Below are 25,983 nucleotides of genomic sequence, written 5' to 3'. Positions count from 1 at the left end.
TTTTGATTTCCATTTATCATGTCACTGTGCCTCATAGAAGAAGCAGGCACATGCTTACAAACATTCAAAAGATAAAGCAGAAAATGGGCTTGGCTGAATAGGAGTCAAACAGCGACCCGATTACTTAAACAGAACGAAGAGGAAGGGAAAGTGTCCCAGTTGCTATCTCTTTAAAAATTCAGTTGGATGGTTGCCATGGAGAAGGGATAACTGGCACAGGCAAAGGATACAGGCTTCATGATCCAATTTAAATTTCTTCTTCTCTCAATGCCTTTCTTCTTTTGCTTTTTGATGTGGGCAGTCAGTTCACCTGGTGCCGTTGCTGAGCAAGCTTAGCAAGATGGAAGTGCTTTCTGTCACTTTCTGTGTTTTGATTTTCATAGCTGTGAAGATAAGGTAGTTTTGCGCTTAAATTGATTTTTCTATTCACGAATACTTCTCGAAAGTCAGAGCGACAGGAGCACATTGAAAGTCTCTTTTGGAATGAATAAGGAGAAGAATACTTGCTTATACTTCGCTGCTTCTGTAATTTGTCTGTCTCCCTTGCTAAGACTGTTAACTCCCTGAGGGTGGGGATCAACCAACCAATCAATCATATTTACTGAGCGCTTACTGGTAATAGAGCACTGTACTAAACACTTCTTTTTCCCCTTATTCTTCTCTTGTTTCTTCCTTGTTTTTTTCTTCTTTTTTTCCTCTGACTCTCCTCATCGCTCACCTTAATTCCCTGGGTAATAGCCTCTCCCCTGTTTTGGGGTGGCAAAAGTTATGCAAATGTGGGACAATATGGGGCGCTCAGTACGACTGACAACAATTGATGACAGTTAATTTATCATGGACAAATTAGTATGGAAATGAAAGACATGCCACTGCCCATCCTCATTAAACTTGCTTTGTGCTCTAAGCTGGATGATTTTGTCCCCAGACACCAAGCAGGGGACTTTCTTTCTTATGGACCTTCCATGTGGTTGTGCCTTATAATTCAGGGATGACAGGGAAATGGCCCAGAGTGGCTGGGTATCCCAGGAGCACTTAGCTTTATAGAGGCTGTTGCAGAATGGCAAATGTCAGGAGGGTCATCTGAACGATGTCCCCCAAAATATTCAGGGATAGGGGAATAGAGGAGGAGAGAGATAAGAGAGAGGGAAAGAGAGAGAGAATGAGCAAGACCTCTTCAAGCAGAGTCAGTGGAAAGTGCAAAAGCTCATTAGCGGGAACTGACTGTCAGAGAAAATCTTTTTCGGTGACTGGCAGTGTGGCAAGCTGACAATTTCCAAGGTCCCAGCTGTTGTGAATGTCTCATCACACACCTGATAAGGATATTAATAACACGCATTAACATGGGACCTTTCTTTCAGTTACTCAGACTACCTAGTCTCACAAGTTTTTGTGAAGTTTCCTGGAGGGAGGAGCATTCTCTGATTTGGAAACTAATGTACAAAGACATATGTTAAGACCTTTTCCCTGGGCTACGAAGCACTTCAGTTACAAGGTCAGCGATGGTATTCAAGCTTTCTCATTCCCAGAAACCAATGTACTGTCTTCTAGTACAGTGCCTTGCAGAGTATTGGCCCCGGATCTTTAATTGGAATGCTGTCCCATTTTTTTAAAATTGTAAAGCACTTACTATATGCCAGGCACTGTACTAAATGCCAGGGTAGATATACGTTAATCAGGCTGGACACAGTCCATGTTCCATATGGGGCTCACAGTCTTAACCCCCATTTTACAGATGAGGGAACTGAGGCAGAGAGAAAGTGAAGTGACGTGCCCCAAGTCACACACCAGACAGGTGGAGTAGCCAGGGTTAGAACACAGGTCCTTCTGTCCCCCAGGCCTATGCTTGATCTACTTAGACACATTGTGTCTCTAGATGAAGAAACTGTCTTCCACATGTTCAATACTATTACTATTCAATTTTCTTTGAGCATGGGGGTAGAGGAGACGGGAAGGAGAATGACATCTCCAGTTTTCTAGGTCCAACACTGAGAACACTTTACTCCCAAAGACTCCCAAGAACATGGTCTATTTCCAGGGAAATTTTACCCCCTCCTAACTGGTAAGATCAGTGGTATTGAAGGGAGAAACTGATAGGGGGCTACTCATTCCAGTTGATAAGGAGAAGGGGCAGAAGGGAGGAAAGGAATGAGGTAATTCAGGGCCCTGAAAGAATGCTCAAAAAATATTCCTAAAAATATGTGGGATTTTATCGTACTTTTCTTCCAAGGATGTCTGGGTCCTAGGCAAACACTAAGTTGTTCAGTCATCCTGCCATGCTCAAGCTAAATAAATATTTCAGTTTGAAGGCACTTATGTACAGTACAATTGGTCCTAATGCCACATTTTAGTCTGAATAGTCCAAAATTTCAGTAGAAACCTTTTTTTAAAGCCTTTTTTTTAAGTGTTTACTATGTTCCAGGCACTCCACTAAGTGCCAGGTTAGATGCACGCTAATCAGGTCAGACATAGTTCATGTTCCACAATCTTAGTCCCTATTTTGCAGATGAGGAAACTGAGGTACAGAGAAGTGAAGTGACTTGCCTAAAATCATGCAGCATTGTGGCAGGCTAGTTCATAGTCCAATTATCGCAGCCTTCCCAACGTTGCAAAAGTTTGTAGGGTGGGTTGCTGTTAAAACATATTGAGCACACTGTTTATTTACCCCAGTTAATCAATCATTAGTAGTTATTGAGTGCTTACTCTGTGCAGAGCACTGCATAAAGCACTTGGGAGAATGCAGTAGAGTTATAGACATGAACCCTACCCTCAAAAAGGTTACAATCTAAGACAGGACACATATACACAACAGTATTATTGCAACAACAGTATTATACAAAACAGAGTTGAAAGGAATGTTCATAAGTGCTAGGAGTGACCAAAGGAGCAGAGTTAGTACTCACGTGCTTAGATGTCATGGAAGTCCTGAAGGGGCTATAGAAAGGGAAATATGGAGTGGAAAATGAGTTTGACCAGTAAAGACAAAGATATTATGAATAAAATGTGTGTGTGTGTGTGTGTGTGTCTAATGCCACTGATGGTGAAAGCCAAACTGTGAATTAGCATGTCTGGCCCTCACTTAATGCATGGAAAGATGGTCTTTAGTCACACTAGTGCATTTGCTACTTGCAGCATGTGTTAGTATTTTCAAACTTGTCTTTTGATCTTCTGGTCTTCCCAAAGTGTCGTCTTAGAGACAGCCACCCCTTTACCGAATGCTATATCAAGCTGGTTAGTGTCCTGCAGTTGTTCCTTAATTATCTGCTGCAATGCCCTGCTGTTTGAAACTGTTTCAGTATGTTTTCAAGTGTTTGCCTTTTCTGTTTGTAGGGTCCAATTCAGTTGCTTGCTATCATCAATTTTCTCAGCAAATTTGTGTTGCTAAGAGCATTGCTTTAGTGCATTCTAAAAATCCTCACCGTCAAGGATGTTGTCTTGCCATTTCATGTTAATTTGACTCATAGGTGACTCATTCATTAAATCCTATTTATCTAGCACTTACTGGGTGAAGAGCACTGTACTAAGTGCTTGGGAGAGTATAATACAACAATAAACAGACACATTCCCTGCCCACAGTGAGCTTATGATCTCCGAGTGGGGAGACAGACATCAATACAGATACAAAAATTATAGATATGTACAAAAGTGCTGTGGGACTGGGAGGAGGGAATAGCAAAGGGAGCAAGTCCAGATGACAAAGAAGAGAGTGGAAGATGAACGGGGGTGGGGGTGGGGGCATAGTCTGGGAAGGCTTCTTGGAGGAGATGTGCCTTCAATAAGGCTTTGAAGCAGGGAGGGTAATTGTCTGTCGGATTTCAGGTTAGATCTTACAGATGGGCCATCCAGGAACAGTTTTATCAAGCTTCAGCATGGTATGAAGCTTAAATCTCCATTGCCACCAAATGCCATGTTAATTTCCCTATTGCCATGTTGGCTATTTTCTAATCCTGCCTATAACCATGCATTATTAGAGAGTAAACTGCTTAAGTAGCAGAATTCAGTGTCAGCTATCAATCAATCATTAATATTTATTGAGTAATTACTGTGTGCAGAGTACTGTACTAAGTGCTTGGGAAAGTACAGTATAACAAAGTTGATCAATCAATCAATGGTATTTATTGAGCACTTACTATGAACAGAGCACCATTCCAAGTGCTTGGGAGAGTACAATACAAGAGAATAAGCAGACGTGTTCAGGGCCCGTATTGAGTTTACAGTCTAGAGGGGGAGACAGACATTAATACGAATGAATAAGTAATTTATAATAAATAATTTAGTTGATAGACACATTCCCTGCCCACTTCATATATTGCTGATGAAAATCTTCAGTTGCGTGCAGGACCTTAGGTGCAGAATGGTATAGAAGCTCAGATTTCTTTGGTCCAAAGTGCTGTGTTGATTCTTTAAAGTGCTTCATAATCATGTGCCTGCCTTCATGGGTCAGTACTGCAACTTCTACATTCTCAAAGACTTTCCATAATGCCAGGACCATTCCTAGGAGTATGTAAGATTCAGGATAAATCAGTCCTGCAATGCTGGAAAGTCCAGGATGGATCAGGAATGGGATGGAGAGGAAAGGAGGAAAAAAAAGAGGCAGAGGATGCAAAATCATCATCATCATCAATCGTATTTATTGAGCACTTACTATGTGCAGAGCACTGTACTAAGCGCTTGGGAAGTACAAATTGGCAAGATATAGAGACAGTCCCTACCCAACAGTGGGCTCACAGTCTAAAAGGGGGAGACAGAGAACAAAACCAAACATACTAACAAAATAAAATAAATAGAATAGATATGTACAAATAAAATAGAGTAAAAAATATGTACAAACATATATACATATATACAGGTGCTGTGGGGAAGGGAAGGAGGTAAGATGGGGGGGATGGAGAGGGGGATGAGGGGGAGAGGAAGGAAGGGGCTCAGTCTGGGAAGGCCTCCTGGAGGAGGTGAGCTCTCAGCAGGGCCTTGAAGGGAGGAAGAGAGCTAGCTTGGCGGATGGGCAGAGGGAGGGCATTCCAGGCCCGGGGGATGACGTGGGCCAGGGGTCGATGGCGGGACAGGCGAGAGCGAGGTACGGTGAGGAGATCAGCGGTGGAAGAGCGGAGGGTGCGGACTGGGCTGTAGAAGGAGAGAAGGGAGGTGAGGTAGGAGGGGGCGAGGTGATGGAGAGCCTTGAAGCCCAGGGTGAGGAGTTTCTGCCTGATGCGCAGATTGATTGGTAGCCACTGGAGATTTTTGAGGAGGGGAGTGATATGCCCAGAGCGTTTCTGGACAAAGATAATCCGGGCAGAATCTGAGTCTCTCTCTCCCAAGGTGGCAAAGAAAGACCAATCTTGCTCTTGGAGAGTGGGAGGCCATGACATTAGAGAAATTTGGTTGATACATTGCCCCTTCATCAAAGAATAGAGTCCAAAACAGTTGTCTCAATTCACTGCACCCTAACCATGTTCCTCCTCAGAAACTATTGAGGTGGAAGAGCCTCCCAGAGGACTGGAAGAGGATTCTAACACCAGCATTTAGATCTCTCCTGTCTTGGACCCAAGGAGCCCAAGGGTAGCTAAGGCAGTTCTAGCCCATTTATTCCATCTCCACCAATTTTTGTTAAGGTATTTGTTGAGTGTTTACTATGTGTCAGGCATTATACTAAGTGCTGCAGTAGATACAAACTAATCAGATTGGACACAGTCCGTAACCCATATGGGGCTCCCAGTCTTAATCCCAATTTTACAGGGGAGGTAACTGAGGCTTAGAGAAGTGAAGTGACTTGCCCAAAGTCACACATCTGACAAGTGGCGGAGCTGGGACTAGAACCCATGACCTCTGGTTCCCAAGCCCAGGCTCTTGCCATTGAGCCTGGCTGCTTCTCTCCCTAATGGCCTCTCACATATTGGTGGGCTAATATCAAGATTTGGTACTCGGTATTATGTTCTGTGATAATTCAGCATTTGAGATGCAGAGGATTGAATTGAATGGGGTTTATTCTATGAGACCGTGTCCCCTTATAGGGCATCTGATTGTCCCAGTGCCTGCCCAGCTAGGGGTTCTAGTGGTACTGCCCCTCCCTTGTCCCCTCCAGCCTGCCTGGATTTGGGGGTCTGTCCTGAGGCATGCAAGGCTGTAGGAGGTCCCAAAATGAAGACTAAATCAGGAAGTTGGGTGGAGAGGAGGAAGGTTGGGAGGCAGATTCAGTCCCAACTATTTTCTATCAGTGCCTAACTAGACTTCATTCTGCACAGACTTGGCAAGACTAAGGACTTCCTACCAGAAAATAATTCAAGTAATTAAAAATGTTTGGAAAGCATTGAAAATAAGCATTGAAAGTATTACCTTCAATCAGTACAATTCCCTTCAGTGATAGGAATAAAACTAAGAAGCTCTGAGATGAACTTCATCTCTGTCATCCTTTCAAAGATAATTCTTGTCAACCCTTAGGAAGCAGCATGGCCTAGTGGGCTTGGGAATCAGAAGCACCTGGTTTTTAATCCCTACTCTGCCATTTGTCTGCTGTGTGACCTTGGTCAAGTCACTTAACTTCGGTGTTCTTCAGTTACCTCATCTGTAAAATGGGGATAACATACCTGATCTTCCTCAGACTGTGAGCCCCATGTGGGACAGGGACTGTGTTGATCTGCTTATACTGTATCTACCCTGTTGCTTACTGCAGTGCTTGGCAACAGAAAACACTTGACAAATCCTATTTGTGCTATTATTGTTGTTGCTGTTATTTAGATGAAGTCCAAACCAAGCAGATAGGTGGATTGAAAGTAAAACATACAATTAACAGTCGCATGATCCAGCAAATAATGTAACGTGTGCTGATAGGAAATGCAGACGGCTTAAAAATAGTGAAAGTGCTTTGGTAGGAGCTGGGAGTTGGGTGGAGAGAGGAGGAGGGAGTTGAGAATTTTCTACCACACTCTCCTTGGTTCAAAGGTGACATAAAAATAGCACGTCCCTTTTATAAAATGCAGTCATACAATAAAGCATTCAAGATATTCTGCTTGGAGGACACAATGGTGAAAAAAAATTATTTCCTCTTATGATGTTCCAGCTGATCTGTTTGAAGCTGCCATTCAGCTACTAAAAGCAAAGTGAAAAGCAGTTATACAATATACCTGTTGACTCTACAGAAAGAATCAGAATCCAGAAAACTCCAGCTCCCTTGGCTCCCTTTTATCCACACTAATTGCTTCAGGATAATTCATGGACACGCCTACCCCTGCAAAAACAGCATCCACTGTTGTCAGCTGACCAATACCCACCAGATTTGATTCAGTGAGGGCCAAAGCTCCAGTATAATGAAGAGACAGCTTTGGAAATTTTGGTGCCATTCTAGATGAACTTCCTAAAATATGGCTTAATTCATGCATCTCTACCTTACTGCATAGGGTATATTTGCCTACATAGGTCAGATGAGTGGTAGTTGAAAAGTTGGTCCTTTCGTCCCAAATCTATCAGTATATCAATCCATTTTAACAAATCTCATAAAAAAGTCAGATGTAAGGAGATCCCCTAGAGAATTTCAAATTAGCATCCTAAGTGCCTGATTTACCTGATGCTGGGTTTCTTTGCACTGCCTAGTACAGTATAAAGTGGCAGGAAGTTTACCATCTCTTAGAGCTAGCCACCAGTACTCCCAAATTGTGAGGCTCTCGAATCTGATGGTCTGGAGCTCTTGGGTCTGTGTTGGGGGCTTATGTAGGGCCCCTCCCCAAAGGTGGAAGGATCCAGGCCCAACTGATTCCTGGTCTGGGGAATTTTTATCCAAGGAACTCAAGGAATTGTGCCATTGAGGAAAAAAATGATGAAAGAGGGAGAAAAGAAGAGGACAGAATAGAGCCTTGGCACAAGAGGAGATAGAGGAATTCATTCATTCAGTTGTATTGAGCATTTAGTGTTTGCAAAGCACTGGACTAAGCGCTTGGGAGAGTACAACATAACAATAAACAGAGATACATTCCCTACCCACAATGAGCTTATGGTCTGGAGAGAGAAATTGAAAGACAGAGGTCAGAGAGTACACAGTGATCCAAAGACCACCAGGTCCAGAAGCATTAAAACCTGCATGGATCAATCAATTAGTAGTATTTATTGAGATATTACTATGTGCAGAGCACTGTACTAACTGCTTGAGAGAGTCCAATGCTTCAGAATTAGCAGACAAGTTCCCTGCCCAGAATGAACTTAGTCTCAATACCTGTCATATCATTATCATCAATACCATCATCATTTCAAAAGTGTTCAGATCTATCCCTCCCTGCCCTTTGTCTGTGTCTCTGCCTGGACCAGCTTAGGCCTGGCTGTGACAAGTAGTTACCCGGTCCCGCCTATACTGGCAACAGAACAGTGACCGGGGTCCTGCTGAAGTGGAAGTGACCTGGACCAAATAAGAAATGGCCCAGAACTCGTCTCTGGGCTTGCTAACAAGTCAGAAGGGCCAGGTTCCTCATGCACCCCTTCCTCACTCCACCTCGCCCTCCTCTTCCATTCATAACATTTGGCTCCAGAGATCCAGGTGGGCCCTGGGCTGACCCGATCTGGCACAGGCTACTCAGATCCTGTACAGGGCTCTAAGGGACATGGCAGGCATCTCTGGGTTTGCAGGCTGCTTCCCTGCTGAATAATTACCATATCAAGTGGGCCCTTTGTTGCCTTTGAGATGGAACCCGGTTCATTACCCAGAGCAATGTCTATTTCCCAAGTAGACTGTGAGCTCGCTTTGGTCAGGGAAGCCCTTATTCCCAAGCTCCCAAGCTCTTATTACAGTGCTCTGCACACAGTTTTGTTATGTTGTACTCTCCCAAGTGTTTCGTACAGTGCTTGCACACAGTGAGCGTTCAATAAATTTGATTGACTTTCCTTGAATGAAACAGCATGAAAAACCAAGAGAAACAATATGGTCTCATGGAAACAGCGTGGGCCTGAGAGTCAGAGGACCTGGGTTCTATACCAGCTCTGCCCCTTCCCTGCTGTGTGACCGTGGGCAAGTCACTTCACTTCTCTGTGCCTCAGCTACCTCATCCATGAAATGGGGATTCAATACCTGTTCTCCCTCCTAATCAGAACTGTGAGCTCCATATGGGATCTGATTATCTTGTGTCTGCCCCAGTGCTTAGTACAGTTCTTGACACATAGTAAGTGCTTAGCAAATACCATATTATTATTGTTAACAATATAATATTATTATAATAATACAATATATAATATTATATAAAATTTTAATACTAATAAAACATATGAGAATCAAATGCTTGACTACTTCAGCAAGTCAAATTTCACCAGGGGTTTGGTACAGTGTTCTGCACACCATAAGCACTCAATAAATAATACTACTACTATTACAAGTCTCTGCCTCTTCAGTAGGGGAAAATTTCTGGTTTCTGGTCCTGCAAGCAAAGTCGGAGAGCATCAATGAATAATTTAGCCCCAACTCTGGTTTCGATTTCAGTGTTGACTTTCAGCACCCGATGCCTTTTATCATTTGCAGGTGTGACCCTCCTCTCCTCAGAGTTCTGGATACTAGTTCCCAAAGAAATGGTGGCTCTTAGCCAAGCCTATTTTCTTGGTAGTCAAAGGTTATTAAAGGAATTAGAGGAATACCAAACACTTGCAGGTGTGTGTTTAAGGGAAGTAAAGGTTAGAGGCCTGATGCATTGTTCTCAAAGTCCCATGCCAACTCTATTGCGATGGTGGTGAGAGGCCAGAAGAGGATGCACAGAAATTTGCTGTGTGGGAAGGAAACACAAACTGTGCTTGTGTCCTTTTTGCTGCATCATGTCCCTAAACTTTCAGAAAGAGGTATGAAAGCAGTGTGACCTAGTGGATAAAGAACAAGCCTGGGAGTCAGAAGACCTGGGTTTTAATCCTGCTGTGCCACTTGCCTGATGTGTGACCTTGGGTAAGTCACTTAACTTCACTGTCCCTCAGTTCCTTCACCTGTAAGATGGGGATTAAGACTGTGAGCCCCAAGTGGGACACTGTTCTAAGCACTGGGGTAGGTACAAGGTAATCAGGTTGTCCCACATGGGGATCACAGTCTTAATCCCCAATTTACAGATGAGATAACTGAGGCACAGAGAAGTTAAGTGGCTTGCCCAAGGTCACACAGCAGATATGTGGTGGAGCCAGGATTAGAAACCACATCCTCTGACCCAAACCCATGCTCTTTCCACTAAGCCACGGGAGTCTCACAGCAATGCAGGTGACACCCCTTACATTCTCCCTCAAACCTGGAGCCTCCTCCTGCCACCTACTCAATCAACCAATCAATCCATCAGTGACATTTACTGAGTGTTTACTGTGTGCAGAGCACTATCCTCTTCCACCTGCTCTGTTTTAAATTATCCAGGGAGGATTTAAAATAGAAAAATGCACAAAGTGTTAGGACATGATGCTGTTCCAAATACCTCTCGCTAATTAAAAAAATACATCCTAGGACTCTCCCACTTTGAAATTAATTAACTTCTTTCAAGTCACTTCTTGTACTTCATCCAGCGTGAAAGAAATGGGGGAAAAAGGGAGTTGTTTTCCTACAGGCTAATATAAGCAGCAGTGAAAATTAGAATGGTCGCACTCCCCATGGCAAGTAAATCAGTAAGACAGTAATAATTATTGAGTGCTTACTGGATTCAAGGCATTGTACTGAGCAATTGGGAGCATGCAATAGAATTAATAGAAACAAATCCCATCCTCAGGGAGTTTAAAATCTACAAGAGATACAGATACTAAAACAAATTACAGAAGAATTAGAGTTTGAAGGCAAGTATATAAATATTATTGGATGGGACAGGGGTATGAGTAGCCAAGTCACATCAAGAGAGTGAGGATTTTTTTATTGTATTTAAGTACTTTGTTAAGGTATTTGGGGAGCAGTGTGTCCTAGTAGAAAGATCCTGGGTCCAGGAGTCAGAAGGACCTGGGTTCTAATTCTGACTCAGCCCCTTTTCTGCTATGTAAACTTGGGCAAGTCACTTCACTTCTCTGGGCCTCAGTTACCTCATCTGCAAAATGGGGATTAAGACTGAGCTCTGTGTGGGACAACCTGAAATGCTTGGATCTACCCACGTGTTTAGTACAGTCCCAGGTACATAGTAAGCACTAAACATAAACCCATTAAAAAAAAGCACGTACTATGTGTCAAACACTATTTTAAGTACTGGGGTAGATACAAGATTAGATTGGGGCACATTGTCTAAGTGCATGTGGACAGGCGTTGTGGAAGTTTTGAAGTAGTGGAATGGGGGAAAATAGCGTGGGTAATCAGAGAGCTCAGTAAGTCTGTGCACGAGACTTATTTGGATGTGCAAATCATGGGCCTGGTTAAAACATAGCAAATGTCAAAGTGGGGGGCCATTGTATGGCTGAAATATGACTTCTCTGTAATGATATGACAGAACCTCTTGGACTGTGGCTTTGAGCCCCAGTTGGAGTCAACCAGAATTCATAGTACTGATACCAATTGTACTGCACCTGGGGCATTCCCAGGCCACCCCCAATCCCTAAAATGACTCTGGATCCCTCAGGGTAGCTCCAGGGATTTTAGTTTAGATGAAACCAGTTTTGGAGCCAACACTAGTTTAAAATCAAGCCGGGCAAACCAGATTCCACACCAGATTCCAGAGCAAAGTTGACCCTCTTGAGGCTAAGAACTTTGCTCTAGAATCTAACTTGACCTGTATATATTGAGTACCTCTGGATCTTCAAGTTTATTTTAGCGTCACCTTTCCCACTTCTCACCAGGGACTCAAGTAGCTCCTGGAGGGTCCTGAGGGTCTCCCGAGAACTTTCTGGAATCTCCCAAGAACTTTCAGGATCATATAGGAACCCTCAAAATACCCTAGAATATCCCAGAATCCTTTGAACTGACCACATACCCCAACCCAGCACCACCACCCCCCTCCCGCCCCCGATGCTGACTCCAGATAAGGAGGCCAGAATATTCCAAGGTGAGGAATGGTGCAGGTGGTGGAACAGAATTGGCAGGTGACAAGATAGAAGCACTGGATGAAGCAGTGTGGCTCAGTGGAAAGAGCACAGGCTTTGGAGTCAGAGGTCATGGGTTCAAATCCCGGCTCCGCCACTTGTCAGCTGTGTGACTTTGGGCAAGTCACCTAACTTCTCTTTGCCTCAGTTACCTCATCTGTAAAATGGGGATTAAGGCTGTAAGCCCCCTATGGGACAACCTGATCATCTTGTAACCTCCCCAGTGCTTAGAACAATGTTTTGCACATAGTAAGTGCTTAATAAATGCCATTATTATTATTATTATTATTATTTAGTACAGTGCTCCACACACAGTAACTGCTCAATAAGTCCAGTTGTGTTTTGAATGAGTCACAACTGAAAGCAGCTGTCTGGGAAATACATAATTTCAGTTTCAATTTTATGAATAGCTTAGCAATGCTGAAGTGAAATTGGGCACCTCTCCACCTCTAGACTGTAAGGTCCGCTTCTAGACTGTAAGCTCACTGTGGGCAGGGAAAGTGTCTGTGATATTGTTACATTGTATTCTCCCGAGTGCTTAGTACAGTGCTCTGCACACAGTAATTGTTCAATAGATATGATTGACTGACTGATTGACAGGCATATCTCGCTTTGTGTGGAGATGGCAAGAATCCTGATCAGGTCCTTCTGCCTAATGGAAACAGATGGGGGTGGGGGTGGGGGTCTAGGGGAGAAATTGTTACCTTGTGGTTTGATCAAGAGCTACAGCATAGGTGATTTCCAAGCATCTTGAGCCACGAAAAATTCATGTGTGAAGAAAGGGGAAAATAAAAACTTTTGACTCATTTCCTCTAATAGAAAATTTGGGAATTCTCCGGGGACAACTCATGCATGAAGAAATCTTCCTCAAATGAAAACGATCTGGAAAGGAATTTTGTTCATTCGAGGCCACAGATTGGTATCTTGTATTGACTTTCTGTGCTTCTTACATTAATCTGGCAGAAAGATTCAAACTTTTATTCTGGCTGGTTCAAGCATTCATTTCAGTTAAAAAGCCTAAAGAATGCCATAGCCATGTCATGAATATTTATGAAAAAATTTTTCCAGACTATGAAAAAGACCGACACTTATCTTTCAATATAATGTCCCCAGAAGCAGCAACAGATCCTATCTGTGGTGGTGATTTGTTTAGTTTTACACTGGACAGTTTGGTTTATAATTAGTGTATCCACTGTTTGGTATTGTAAGTGTTTGTGTGTTTGGGGGACAGGGCTTATGGCAAAGAGGTGTCTAATGTTCTTAAATTTAGGTTATCAGTAGTCTCCCTAGCCCAAGCCCTGTTTTCCATTCATTATATCATCCACTACCCATAGCTTTTCTATCTCTGACTCTTTATTTGATTAAAAGAATGCTTATTAGCTCCCGTTTTGGAACCCAAGTCTCATCATAGAAGTCTAGTGACTTTTCAGCTGTTGAGTCCAGTTCACTACCATTGAACCAGTTTCTTCCTTCTAGAGTAAACTATGAGAATGATCTTTCTCAGAATGCCTTCTCCTCTTTCCTCACCATTTTCCACTGCCGTAATGGGTGGTGAACGATGATTAAGCTCCATTGGTGATCCCTTTAGAGTTTGTTATCCACTGGGGGTTTGTTTATGCTCTGGAGTCTGTTCATTAAAATGTCTCTGGCTATTGCACTCCCTAGAGAAAAGACCTGCTCCTTCTTTCAGGGGCTGATCATTTCCCAAGAACATTTCTAATTGGCTCTTCACAAATGTTTATTGCGTAAGGATTCACAGGAACTGCAGTGCCAGAGTATTGAGCTGATGTTATGATTCATTATCTACTCTATATAGTCATTTATCTAGAGTTTACTGCCTCAGAATCCAAGAAACATGTCAACACACTCATTTTGCAGACCAGGTAGCTCGGGGCCAGAAACATTGTTACATAATTCAATCAGGCCATATTACTACTAGGCCAGCAATAAATTGGTGAGTCACTGAAATTGTAGACCAACTGTGTATGCAGGTAAATAGATATTTCAATAAGTAAGAGTTCAAAATTTTCATGCTAATTAATATTGGAGAATCCAGTCATATCTTTTGGAGGTGTTGGAAGACGAGTTGGTGAACTTCTCTCATAGAGCACAGGCCTGGGAGTCAGAAGGTCATGGGTTCTAATCCTGGCTCTGCCACTTGTGTGCTGTGTGACCTTGGGCAAGTCATTTTGCTTCTCTGGACCTCAGTTACCTCATCTGTAAAATGGGGATTGAGACTTTGAGCTCCATGTGAGACAGGGACTGTGTCCAACCCGATTTACTAGTGTTCACCTCAGAGTTTAGTACAGTGCCTGGCACATAGTAAGTGCTTAAAAACCAGTGTTACATCCTTTAAAGAGGCTCACATTTCTTATTCTCAAGCCACCATTCTCTTGCTCAGACAGCAAGTCAGAGAAGCTTTATGGCCTACTGGACAGACCCAGGGCCTGGGTGTCATAAGGACCTGGGATCTAATCCTGGCTCTGCCACTTGTCTGCTGTGTTACCTTGGCCAAGTCACTTAACTTCTCTGTGCTTCAGTTACCTCATCTGTAAAATGGGGAGTTAGATGGTGAGCCTCACGTGGCATGTGGATTATGTCCAAACTGATTACATTGTATCTACTCTAGCACTTAGAGCAGTGCCTTGCACATAGTAAGTACCTAACAAATACCATTAAAAAGTCACATTGCAAGCAGTTTAGTAGCTGAATGATCAACTTCTTGACATAGTGAGACTGTGTCAAAAGAGGTGGGAAGTGCCAGGAGCAAACATAAGGGAAACTTCACCATGTAATGATTTTGGGGAGAAAGCATCTTTCTAGACTTTAAGCTTGTTTTGGTCAGAGAACAAGCCTAGCAATTCTGTTATAATCTATCCTTCCAAGTGCACAGTATTGTATCCAGTGAGCACTCCATAAATATGACTGACTGATGGATCTTTCATTTTGCAGGTGTTTGTCTCTTACTATAATAATAATAATTGTAGTATTTGTTAAGCACTTACTATGTGCCAGACCCAGTACTAAACTCTGAGGTGGACCCAAGTAAAGCAGGTTGGACACACTCCCTGTCCCACCTGGGGCTCATGGTCTCAATTCCCATTTTACTGATGAGGTAACTGAGGCCCAGTGAAGTGACTTGCCCTAGGTCACACAGCAGACAAGTGGAAGAGCCAAGATTAGAACCCATGACCTTCTGATTCCCAGATCCATGCTCTATCCACTACGCCATGCTGCTCCTCTTCCCACTCCACTTAGTATTAGTACTAATGGCATTTATTGAGTGCCTATTGAATTTTCAGGGCACTATACTGAGCATTTGGGAGATACAACTGAAGCCCGAGGCACAGTCTCTAAGCTCATGGAGGCAAATTCCAGAAGTGCAGGACAGAGAAAAATCAACGAATATGGGTACTTTATTCGTTCCCTGTGGGCGTTCTTCCTCCTAGCGCTGTTTCTCTTCTATTATTTTATGCTGCCTGATTTAAATGAATCAACCAAGAAGAATTCTACTTCTTTCCCTTGGGACACTACTGCGCTATTGTTTTGTATTGTTAGATAGACATTTTTCCTTGATTTCTGTCCAGATTAAATTCTCCCCTTTCAAATTTCACGCTATTAATTCTAACTGCAATTCTTTGGACCGCCCTCTTCAATATCTCTCCTCTCTGATTGTGTATGTCTTTGCACTGCTTGTAGATTTATTTTGTCTTTATGCTTCACTGCCATATCAAGTTATGCAAATTCAGCCCTTCTTCTTTCTACAAAGCCAATCTTTCAGTGGTTTTGATCATTCTATTTCCTCTCTCCTGGATCCTCTCCAGTGCTCTGACATTATTTTTCTTGGACAGCAAAGAGTTTTACATGACCCATTCAGAGTTTGCTGACCAACCACACAATGGGGAGGAGTGATTTTACTTGCCAAATCCAGGAAGGAAGGAAGACTTCTGGCTACTGTAGAATGGGCAGCCTCAAATTGTGCTTTAGGCAGGGAAAAATCTACTGAAAGAACAATGGATTGGCTTAAGGAGAGCTGAGTAATAATCTTGAATTCATTCATCTACCGGGAGGCACTGAGTGCTGCTATGTGCACAACACCATATTTTGTGCTTTGGAACATTGGGTAATAGTATCACTTGTGGCTCCTATCCTCAAGGAATTTCTTATCTACTGGAGGAGATAGGCAGGTGCAATTTGAATACATACAGTCGGAACAAAGGGAAAGACCTAGATACAACAGGTAATAGCAAAAAGTGAGAAAGTAAAACTGTATAAAAAGCAGAATTAAATAAATTCATGTATGTGTAAGTGCTGGATGACCTTGTATAAGTGTCTTTTCCTCCTTGTGCCATAATTTCCCTGTCAAAAGACAATGTCTGTCTTGACTCCAACTTGAAAATTATCATTTTCATTAGTATTATAATATTTTTAAGCACTATGTGTCAAGCACTGGGGTAGATACAAGTTAATCAGGTGACACAGTCCATGTCCTCCATGGGGCTCATAATCCAAGTAGGAGGGAGAACAGGTTTAGAATCCCCATTTTCAGATGAGGAAACTGAGGCACAGAGCAGTGTAAGTGCTAATCTAAGGTAACACAGCGGGCAACTGGCAGATTTGGGATTAGCAACCACCTCCTCTGACTCCCAGTCCCATGCTCATTCCATTAGGTCACACTGCTTCTACAGCTTGTCAGGAAGATTTCAGTGGAAACATTTAAGCCACTTACTATGTGCCAAGCACTGTAGAAATGCAAGATAATCTAACTGGACACAGTCCCTGTCCCAGCTAGCTGGGGAGATAGAAACAAAAAAAAAAATGCAAGTAGAACAAAGCAATAGAATATAAAAATTGGTACACAGGTGCTTCACCGGGGAGAAGAGTGAATATACTCAAGTCCCTAGGTGATTGAAAGTGTTGAAGTGTTTGGCTGGGGGTGGGATATAGCATAGGAAGAAATGAGATTAATCAAGGAAAGCTTCCTGGAGGAGAAGTGACTTCAAATGGCCTTTGTAGACGATTAGCTCATTGTGGACAGTGAGCATGTCTACTATGTCTGTTATATTGTGCTCTCCCAAGTGCTTAGTACAGTGCTCTGCACACCGTAAGTGCTCCATGAATACAATTGATTGATTGACTGAGAGAGCAGTGGTTTACCAGATATGAAGGGATAGTGAGTTCCAGGTGGTCAGGGAAGATGTGAGCAGGAGGTTGGTGGGGGAAGTAATGAGAGTGAGGAATAATGGGTAGGTTTGGCTTCAGGTCAACTGGGGTGTAGTAGTAATAATAATAATAATGGCATTTATTAAGCACTATGTGCAAAGCATTGTAGTGAGAGAGAAGTAGGATAAGTAGGGTGGAAGTAGGAAAAGTAGTCAACTGAAAGCTGGAAAATGGTAGTCAGGAGTTTCTGCTTGATGGGGCCAGCAGAATAGGTGTTGGTGGTTGTCTGGCTCTATGACTTCATCCAATGTAGATCTCAAGCATTAGAACCCACTTCAGCAGGGTCACGCCTTGCCCATGTATTTTCAGCACTCCTGGAATTTAAGAAGTAAACAGGTGGGTCAGTCCCTTCAAAAAGCCCTATTTATAGAAATGTGGGGATGGGGCAGTGTCGTGGAAACCACAGAAGCTTTTAGAACTGGAAAAAAAAATCACTCCCGGGGATCCCCTCTCACAGGGAAAGCTAACTGGTGTAAAACAGTCCAGGGAGAGCAGAGTTCAGTCTCGAAGGGAATGTGGTAAAGAAAAAGGAGAGGTGGCTTGAATCAGAGTTAATTTATTCATCTTTACTGAGCACTTGCTATGAGAGGAACACTCATTCAATCATATTTATTGAGCACTTGCTGTGTGCAGAGTACTGTATTAAGTGTTCAGAAAGTACAGTTTGGCAAAAAATAGAGACAATCCCTACCAAACAACAGGCTCACAGTATAGAAAAATTGTATTTGTTAAGCACTTACTATATGTCAAGCACTGTTCTAAGTGGAGCAGCGTATTAAGCACTTGGGAGGGTACAATACAACAATAAACAAATATTTCCTGCCCACAATGAGTTTACAGTCTAGAGGATGAGCTTACAGGTTTGTTGTTTTTACCTAACCATTGTTACCTAAGTTATTCACTAAGAGTATTTCCATTTTTCCACTCAAAGCCAGATCGAGTGTCTGTATCTGTATTTGGTGGGGGTCACTGGTAGATCCGGTGACGACAGGATCAGTTTGCCTGGGAAAGGCATTGGAGAGGGAGACGTCTCAAGCTTCCTTCAGTAAGATTCAGGAAGAAGGATGGTTGACTAGACTCTAAATGTTGTTTGTACTATCCTGGAAGCTTATCTGAGAGCTATGGGATGGTGGATGGAGGATTGGGATTTGTTTTCCAATGGTTCCCAACTCTCACCCACTCCTGGAAGGCAAAACCCTGGACCCCTACTACAGGCAGTGAGACTTTTCAGCTTTATGAAGACAGAACAAGGTTTACTGTAATTTCATAGCAAATTCCTTGTGTCCAACGTTGTGAAACAACATTCCAGTTTTCCACGGAAACTGTGATTCTGTGCTGGGAATGCATTTAGCAGTACTGAAACCATCCACAATCTGTGCTGATGCCTGAAAGTACAATTCTTCTGGCTTCCCCTTCTTCGGAGCAGAGCCAGGACAAAACAACACTTCACATTATCTCCAAGTGTGTCCTTTTTAGAAATATCAATTCTTTGGTAAGTCCTATTGCTGACTCAGACTGCATCTGTAGAGAAATCTGAATCTAGCAGCATTTTGAAGGAACATCAAGAAACTTCTTACTGGCTCCCAAATTGCATTCTAACCCTGATGCCACTTTTAAAATGAAAATCTGACCATCTCAGCTGCAGCTTTCTTGATTTTGCCCCCTTAGATTTAGAGAAAGAGTCGGCAGGCATCTCTGCATGGTTCAGATCCCAGAGTTTCCTGTCAAACCACCTTTGCAAAAGGGGAGATCAGACATACAGGACGGTGCTCTGCCAGGGAGGGGTTCTGGTGGAGTGAAAGGGGAACAAATTGGTGAATTGTGTCAGAATCCATCCCTCTTAGGAAAGACTCCCGAACCGATCACCCAGAGGTGAATGGGGTCTCGGGGAGAAATACTGCTGGTAATGAAATATCTTTATAGATCATCTTTCTTCTTAAGAGCTTAAAACTGCAATTCTTTTTAAACTCCGGTTTCTCTCTTGGAAGTGCCCTTCAAACTGGAATGTGGAGAGGGAGAGACAGAGATAGAGAGAGACAGAGAGAGAGAGAGAGAACAGAGGCTCATCTAACCCTGAAATAATCAGAGGGGCTGCTTCAGCAAGTGGGAAACCCCCTTAGAGACGGGAAAATGTCACTCACTAGCAGCCCTGTTCTGACAGGACTCAAGTGGCAGAAAGCAGCCATCGTCGGAGATAGCAGTGATTTAGGTTAGAGGGAGAGATGGGGTGGGGGGGAACCTTTCAAGCTCCCCATATGCCAACTAGCCCTGTGGTGGAGAGAAGAAGTAAGGCATGAGGCCTCATTTATTCTGATGATATTGACACCTGTCTACTTGTTTTGCTTTGTTGTCTGTCTCCCCCTTCTAGACTGTGAGCCCGCTGTTGGGTAGGGACTGTCTCTATATGTTGCCGATTTGTGCTTCCCAAGCACTTAATACAGTGCTCTGCACACAGTAAGCACTCAATAAATATGACTGACTGAATGAATTCTGTTATATTGTACTCAGAACAGTGCCTCAGTGCTTAGAACAGTGCCTGCCATGTAGTAAGCACTTAAATACCATCGTTATTATTACTACTCTTACAATTGCTTAGTACAGTGCTCTGTACACAATAAGGCTTCAGTAAATATGATTGGTTGATTGATTTAAAGGACCCCCCCCCTTTTTTAAGGATTTCTTCTCAAAAATTACATAAATACCATAATCAATAATTATTATTCATACCCAAGCATTTGGATCTGAGGTGCTAATTCATTTATACTGGGCACAGGCTCAAGCATGGTTGGTAGTCCAGGGATTGGTAGATTTTAATTTTCTTTTTCCCAACAAAAAAACCCTTGAATTTTGTTTTTCTTTCCTCTAGGCTGGAATAGATGGGGAAAGCATTGGAAACTGCCCCTTCTCTCAGCGCCTTTTCATGATCCTCTGGCTGAAAGGGGTTGTGTTCAACGTCACCACTGTCGATCTGAAGAGGTAACTGAAACAAAAATAATAGAAACTGTCTATTTTTTTAGGGTTACTTAATCACTGTGCCCCCCTCTCTTCTATCTAACCACCGACCTCTTTTCCACATCCTCCTACTAGCCTGGAACTCTCTCCCCCCTCTTATATGCCAGACCACCACTTTCTCCACATTCAAAGAACTATTAAGGTCACATTTTCTCCAAGAGGCCTTCCCCAATTAAGTCCTCTTTTCCCTGGCTCACTGTCTATGAACTTGAATCTGTGACGTTTGAACATTTGATATTCATTCATTCATTCAATTGTATTTATTGAGCACTTACTGTGTGCAGAGCAATGTACTAAGTGCTTAAGAAGTACAAATCGGCAACATATAGAGACAGTCCCTTCCCAACAATGGGCTCACAGTCTAGAAGGGGGAGACAGACAACAAAACAAAACAAGTAGACAGGTGTTAAAACCATCAGAATAAATAGAATTATAGCTATATACACATCATTGATAAAATAGAGTAATAAATATGTACAAATATATACAAGTGGTTGTAGGGAGGGGAAGGGGGTAAGGCAGAGGGAGGGAGTGGGGGTGATGAGGAGGAGGAGGAGAGGAAAAAGGGAGGCTCAGTCTGGGAAGGCCTCCTGGAGAGGTGAGCTCTCAGTAGGGCTTTGAAGGGAGGAAGAGAGCTACTTTGGCAGAAGTTTGGAGGGAGAGCATCCCAGGACAGAGGTAGGACGTGGGCCGGGGGTCGACAGTTGGACAGGCGAGAACGCGGCACAGTGAGGAGGTTAGCGGCAGAGGAGCAGAGTGTGTGGTCTTGGCTGGAGAAGGAGAGAAGGGAGGTCGAACCCACAGCATTTATATACATATCTATAAATTATATATTATAAATACATTATATTAATATGTGTTTCCCCTGTAGATTGTAAACTCATTATGGGCAGGGAATGTGTCTGTTGTTATATTGTACACTTCCAAGTGCTTAATACAGTGCTTTGCACACAGTAAGTGCTTAATACATTTCACCAAGTCACATTCTTGGTGAGTGGTCCAGTTTAAGGCATTTCTAGGACTTTAGCAGAGGCTTCTGGGAAGATCCAAATGGCCCCATGTTTTTCAGGGCATTTAGATCATAGCTCCACTGGTCCGGGGATCCAAACTGAATTGGACCTCCACAATCCAGACCATACAAAGGGGACCCAGAACTGAGCAGTCATCCTGCATTTTGGGGTGAAGTAGTAGTAATACTATTATCTGAGCTCAGTTCGACCTCCCTCTGCTCCTTTGGCAACTCCCTTTCTCATTTTTCTGGAGGAGGGAGCTTGGGAATTCTGACCTGCATTGGTGAAGGCCAGGAAACACAGCACAGTGAATGGCATGGCTCATAATTCCTACCCATCTCTCTCTCTCACTTGCTCTCTCCCTCTCTCCAGGAAGCCAGCTGATCTGCACAATTTAGCCCCTGGGACCCATCCCCCATTCCTGACGTTCAATGGGGAGGTCAAGACGGATGTCAATAAGATTGAAGAGTTTCTAGAAGAGACCTTGGCGCCTCCAAAGTAATGTGCTAGATACTCGTTCATACTAAAACTCATATTAAACTTGAATCTTTTCCATTTTTGAAGGGGCATCATGCTTTAAGAGTGATTTTTCCCATTTAGAGAAAGAGTGGGACCTAGTGAAAAGAGTACAGGCCTTGGAGTTAGAAGGACCTGGGTTCTAATTCTCCTTTGCCCCTTGTCTGCTGTGTGACCCCAGGAAAGTCACTTACCTTCTCTGGACCTCAGTTCCCTCATCTGTAAAACTGGGATAAAGACTGTGAGCCCTATGTGGGACATGGACCGTGTCCAGCCTAATTGTCTTGTATTTACCCCAGCACTTAGTACAGTGCCTGACACACAATAAACATTTAACAATACCATAAACAAATACAGAAAATGAAAATTGACAATGAAGTTTTTGATAGGTAGTCACACTAATCAGGTTGGACTGTGTCCAACCTGATGAACTTGTATCTACCCCAGAACCTAGAGCAATGCTTGGCACATAGTAAGTGCTTAACAAGTACCACAACTATAATAGTGCTCGGCACACACCAAGTGCTCAATAAATACGATTGAATGAATAATATTACACTTGCCTCACCATAATACGACTGCTAGGGGTGGACACTGCTGACTTTCAGATGTTAAAAAGTTTGCAATAGATGTAGAATTTGAAATTCCCATGTTGGGAGATATATCCTGAAGCCCAATAAACTTTTAGCAGTAGTAGCAGTAAAATAACAGCTGGGTGGCTCAGGAAAGCTAGTTGGCTGAATGTGTCACTCGATGTAAGGAATTCTTAGGAATTCTTAGGACAATCAATCAATGGTATTATTGAGCACTTCTGTGAGCAGACCACTGAACTAAGAGATTTTGAAAGTACAATATGATAGAGTTGGAGTAGAGGGGGGAGATAGACTCTAAAATCAGTTACAAATATAGGAGATGGTAGAGCAAGGTCCTCTGACACTCTGTGCCTGAGGCACCCCAGATGGGTATTCATTCATTCATTCAATCAATCATATTTATTGAGCACTTACTGTGTACTAAGTACTGTACTTAGCGCTTGGGAAGTACAAGTCGGCAACATATAGAGACGGTCCCTACCCAACGGGCTCACAGTCTAGAAGGGGGAGACAGACAACAAAACATGTAGACAGGTGTCAAAATCGTCAGAACAAATAGAATTAAAGCTATCTGCACATCATTAACAAAATAAATAGTAAATATGTACAAGTAAAATAGAGTAATAAATCTGTACAAATATGTATATATACAGGTGCTGAGGGGAGGGGAAGGAGGTAGGTAGGGTGGGGAGCGATGGAGAGGAGGAGAGGAAAAAGGGGGCTCAGTCTGGGAAGGCTTCCTGGAGGAGGTGAGCTCTCAGTAGGGCTTTGAAGGGAGGAAGAGGGCTAGCTTGGCGGATGTGTGGAGGGAGGGCATTTCAGGCCAGGGGAAGGACATGGGCTGGGGGTTGACGGCGGGACAGGCGAGAACGAGGTACAGTGAGGAGGTTTGCATGAATTCTCAGGAACAGTCAGGCAAAATTAGAGAACACCAAGTTGAAGAATGGTTACCCCTTGGACTTCCACCAGCAGAAGGAGAGGACTAGCTCATTTTGGTGTGAACTGCAAGGCCACCTGTATTGGAAAGGATTTAAAATGGATTTTTAAATCTCTAGAGGGCAGCAAAATCCCAAGAAACATTTGCCGAACACTTTGGCTCCGTGTGCGTTTCCCAGTAAAGCCCTCCTGTGTAAGAGCTTTTGGGTGTCCAAGAAACTGAGGGAGCCTTTCATATCTCTGCCTTGCTTAAATAATAAGGAATTGATGACAGTGATAAAATAAAACATAAAGCACCTCAACAAAAATCAAGACTTACACTGAGTACAGAAATCCAAAGAAAAGCTCCAAAAGAACTTCAAATTTAAGTCAGACGAGGACCCAAAATTGGCAAGATAATCCTCCCGGCTTCTGCAGTGGAAATCATGCGGCCTCAAACCATTGCTCACCCAGAGGTATTGTGATGATCCCAATTCCATTTTCAGCATTCATATAGCATTAACTGTGGTAAAGCACTTGGCAGTCTTTTCCACAGATTTGTTTTTGGTCCCTGCAATACTATGACAGGGATGGTGATTCCCCTATCACTCATTGCACAGACAAGAAGATTCAGGGCATATGACTATAAGCTCATTCTGGGAAGGGAATGTGTCTGCTAATTTTGTTGTATTGTACTCTCCCAAGAGCTTAGTACAGTGCTCTGCACATAGTAAGCACTCAATAAATCCGATTGATTAATGTAAGTGAATGGAAGAGTCTGACTGAAATTCAAAGCTACTAATGCCAGGGACTTCTTCAATCCACTTCATTTGGAGGGGGTGTTTGCATCCAAACATCACTTCGAATTGAGTGAATGAATGCAATGAGGAAAGAGAAGCAGCATGGCCTTGTGAAAAGCCATGAGCCTTGAGTCAGAAGACAGGGGTTCTAATTCTGCCTCTGTGTGTCCTTGGGCAAGTCACTAAACTTCTCTGTGCCTCAGTTACCTCAGTTTGAAAATGGGGCTCAGGGCTGTAAGCCACACATGAGACATGGACTATGTTCAACCTGATTAGCCTATCCCAGTGCTTAGTACAGTGTCTGACACATAGTAAAACACTACCAAAAAAAAAAAAATAAGGTGGTGTGTGGTCTTAGTTCTCTCCTTTTTGCTTCCTAGGTACCCTAAGCTGGCTGCAAAATACCGGGAGTCCAACACAGCAGGGATTGACATTTTTTCCAAATTCTCTGCCTACATTAAGAATACGAAGCAGCAGGACAATGCCAGTGAGTAACCCCATCCCCATATTTTGTTCAGAATACACATGTTCCTTTACTTATTTATTCTTTTAATGGTATTTGTTAAGCGCTGACTATATGCCAGGCACTCTTCTCAGCACTTGGGTAGATACAAGGTAATCATATTGGATACAATACCACATGGGGCTCACAGTCTTAATCCTTATTTTACAGATGAGGTAAGTGAGGCACAGAGAAATAAAGTGACTTGCCCAAGGTCACACAGCAGATACGTGGCAGAGCAGGGATCAGAACCCTGGTCCTTCTAACTCCCAGGCCCGTACTCTATCCACTAGGCCATGTTGCTTCTCCCCATTAGTGTGGGTGATGTCTTAATCTAAGTGCCATCTGCTATTAATGCTGCTTGTTAGTTTGCTTCTTTTTCCTTTCCTGATGACACAGTAAGTAGGTTGTTGATGGAGCCCCGCTTGCTACTTTTCCCAAATTAAAACAAAAACAAAAACAGGGCTGAAGAGAGCTGGTTTGGCTTCCAAGTCTGCACTGCTGAACAAGGCAAGAAGTTTCCAGGAACTCATTGTTCCTCCCTTGTTCTGTGGATGCTGTTCCAAAATTTCTGAAGCTGCCCCTGTTGTTAGGTGAGGTGACTGTGAGGAACCCATTTCATTCATTCATTCATTCAATTGTATTTACTGAGCGCTTACTGGGTGCAGAGCACTGTACTAAGTGCTTGGGAAGTATAAATCGGCAACATAGAGACAGTCCCTACCCAATAACAGGCTCAGAACCCATTTCTTGCCTCTGAATCCTTCCCCTTGCATTTGTCCAAAGTCATGTGTAGGAATGGAGCCTACAGCAAGTGAATGGCTGATGGATTGTGCGGTTGAAGGAAGGCCCCTCTCCCGTTCTAAAATTGAGTCACTTGACTTCTCTGTACCTCAGTTTCCTCATCTGTAAAATGGGGATAAAATACCAGTTCACCTTCTCCCTTAGACTCAGCCCTACAGAGGACAGGAGCAGTGTCTGATTGGCTTACTTTGTATCTAATCCAGCACTGAGAATAGTTCTTGGATGATAATAAGCACTTAATAAAGACTAGTATTATTATTAATAACAACTGTGTGATTAATGAGACTTGTTGCTGGATGGAGACTATCCTAGTCCATCCTTCCAGGGCCAAAAATTCACTCCGATTCTTCTGCCTCCTTAGAAAACTTCTCCCTCCCATATTAATTAATCACACCCTCTGAGAACAAGTTGACTTGGATGCCAGTCCTTTTCTCTTCCTTTTCCTCCTCCTTCTCTTGCTTTTCTTTGTCATCCTCCTCCTCCTCCTTTTCCATCCCATCCTCTTTTTTTAATGGTATTTTTTAAGCACTTACTATATGCCAGGAACTGTTCTGAGCTCTGAGGTAGATACCAGCTCTCCATTTATTCAATTGTATTTATTGAGCACTTATTGAATGCAGAGCACT

The 25,983-nt window shown here is 43.0% G+C and overlaps 1 protein-coding gene across 2 annotated transcripts in view; it reads left to right on the top strand.

The window, feature by feature from the left end:
* Positions 1-25,983, top strand: part of CLIC5 (chloride intracellular channel 5) — a 74,130-nt gene that overhangs the window by 22,858 nt on the left and 25,289 nt on the right. For both annotated transcript variants that reach the window (XM_038751478.1, XM_038751479.1), the window contains exons 2-4: positions 20,072-20,181; positions 21,600-21,725; positions 24,432-24,538. In XM_038751478.1, coding sequence (XP_038607406.1) covers positions 20,072-20,181; positions 21,600-21,725; positions 24,432-24,538 — 343 coding nt within the window. The remainder of the gene's footprint in view (positions 1-20,071; positions 20,182-21,599; positions 21,726-24,431; positions 24,539-25,983) is intronic.

The sequence above is a fragment of the Tachyglossus aculeatus genome, chromosome 9 (assembly GCF_015852505.1).
Source record: "Tachyglossus aculeatus isolate mTacAcu1 chromosome 9, mTacAcu1.pri, whole genome shotgun sequence".
NCBI lineage: Eukaryota > Metazoa > Chordata > Mammalia > Monotremata > Tachyglossidae > Tachyglossus > Tachyglossus aculeatus.
This window is presented reverse-complemented; position numbering and strand designations above follow the sequence as displayed.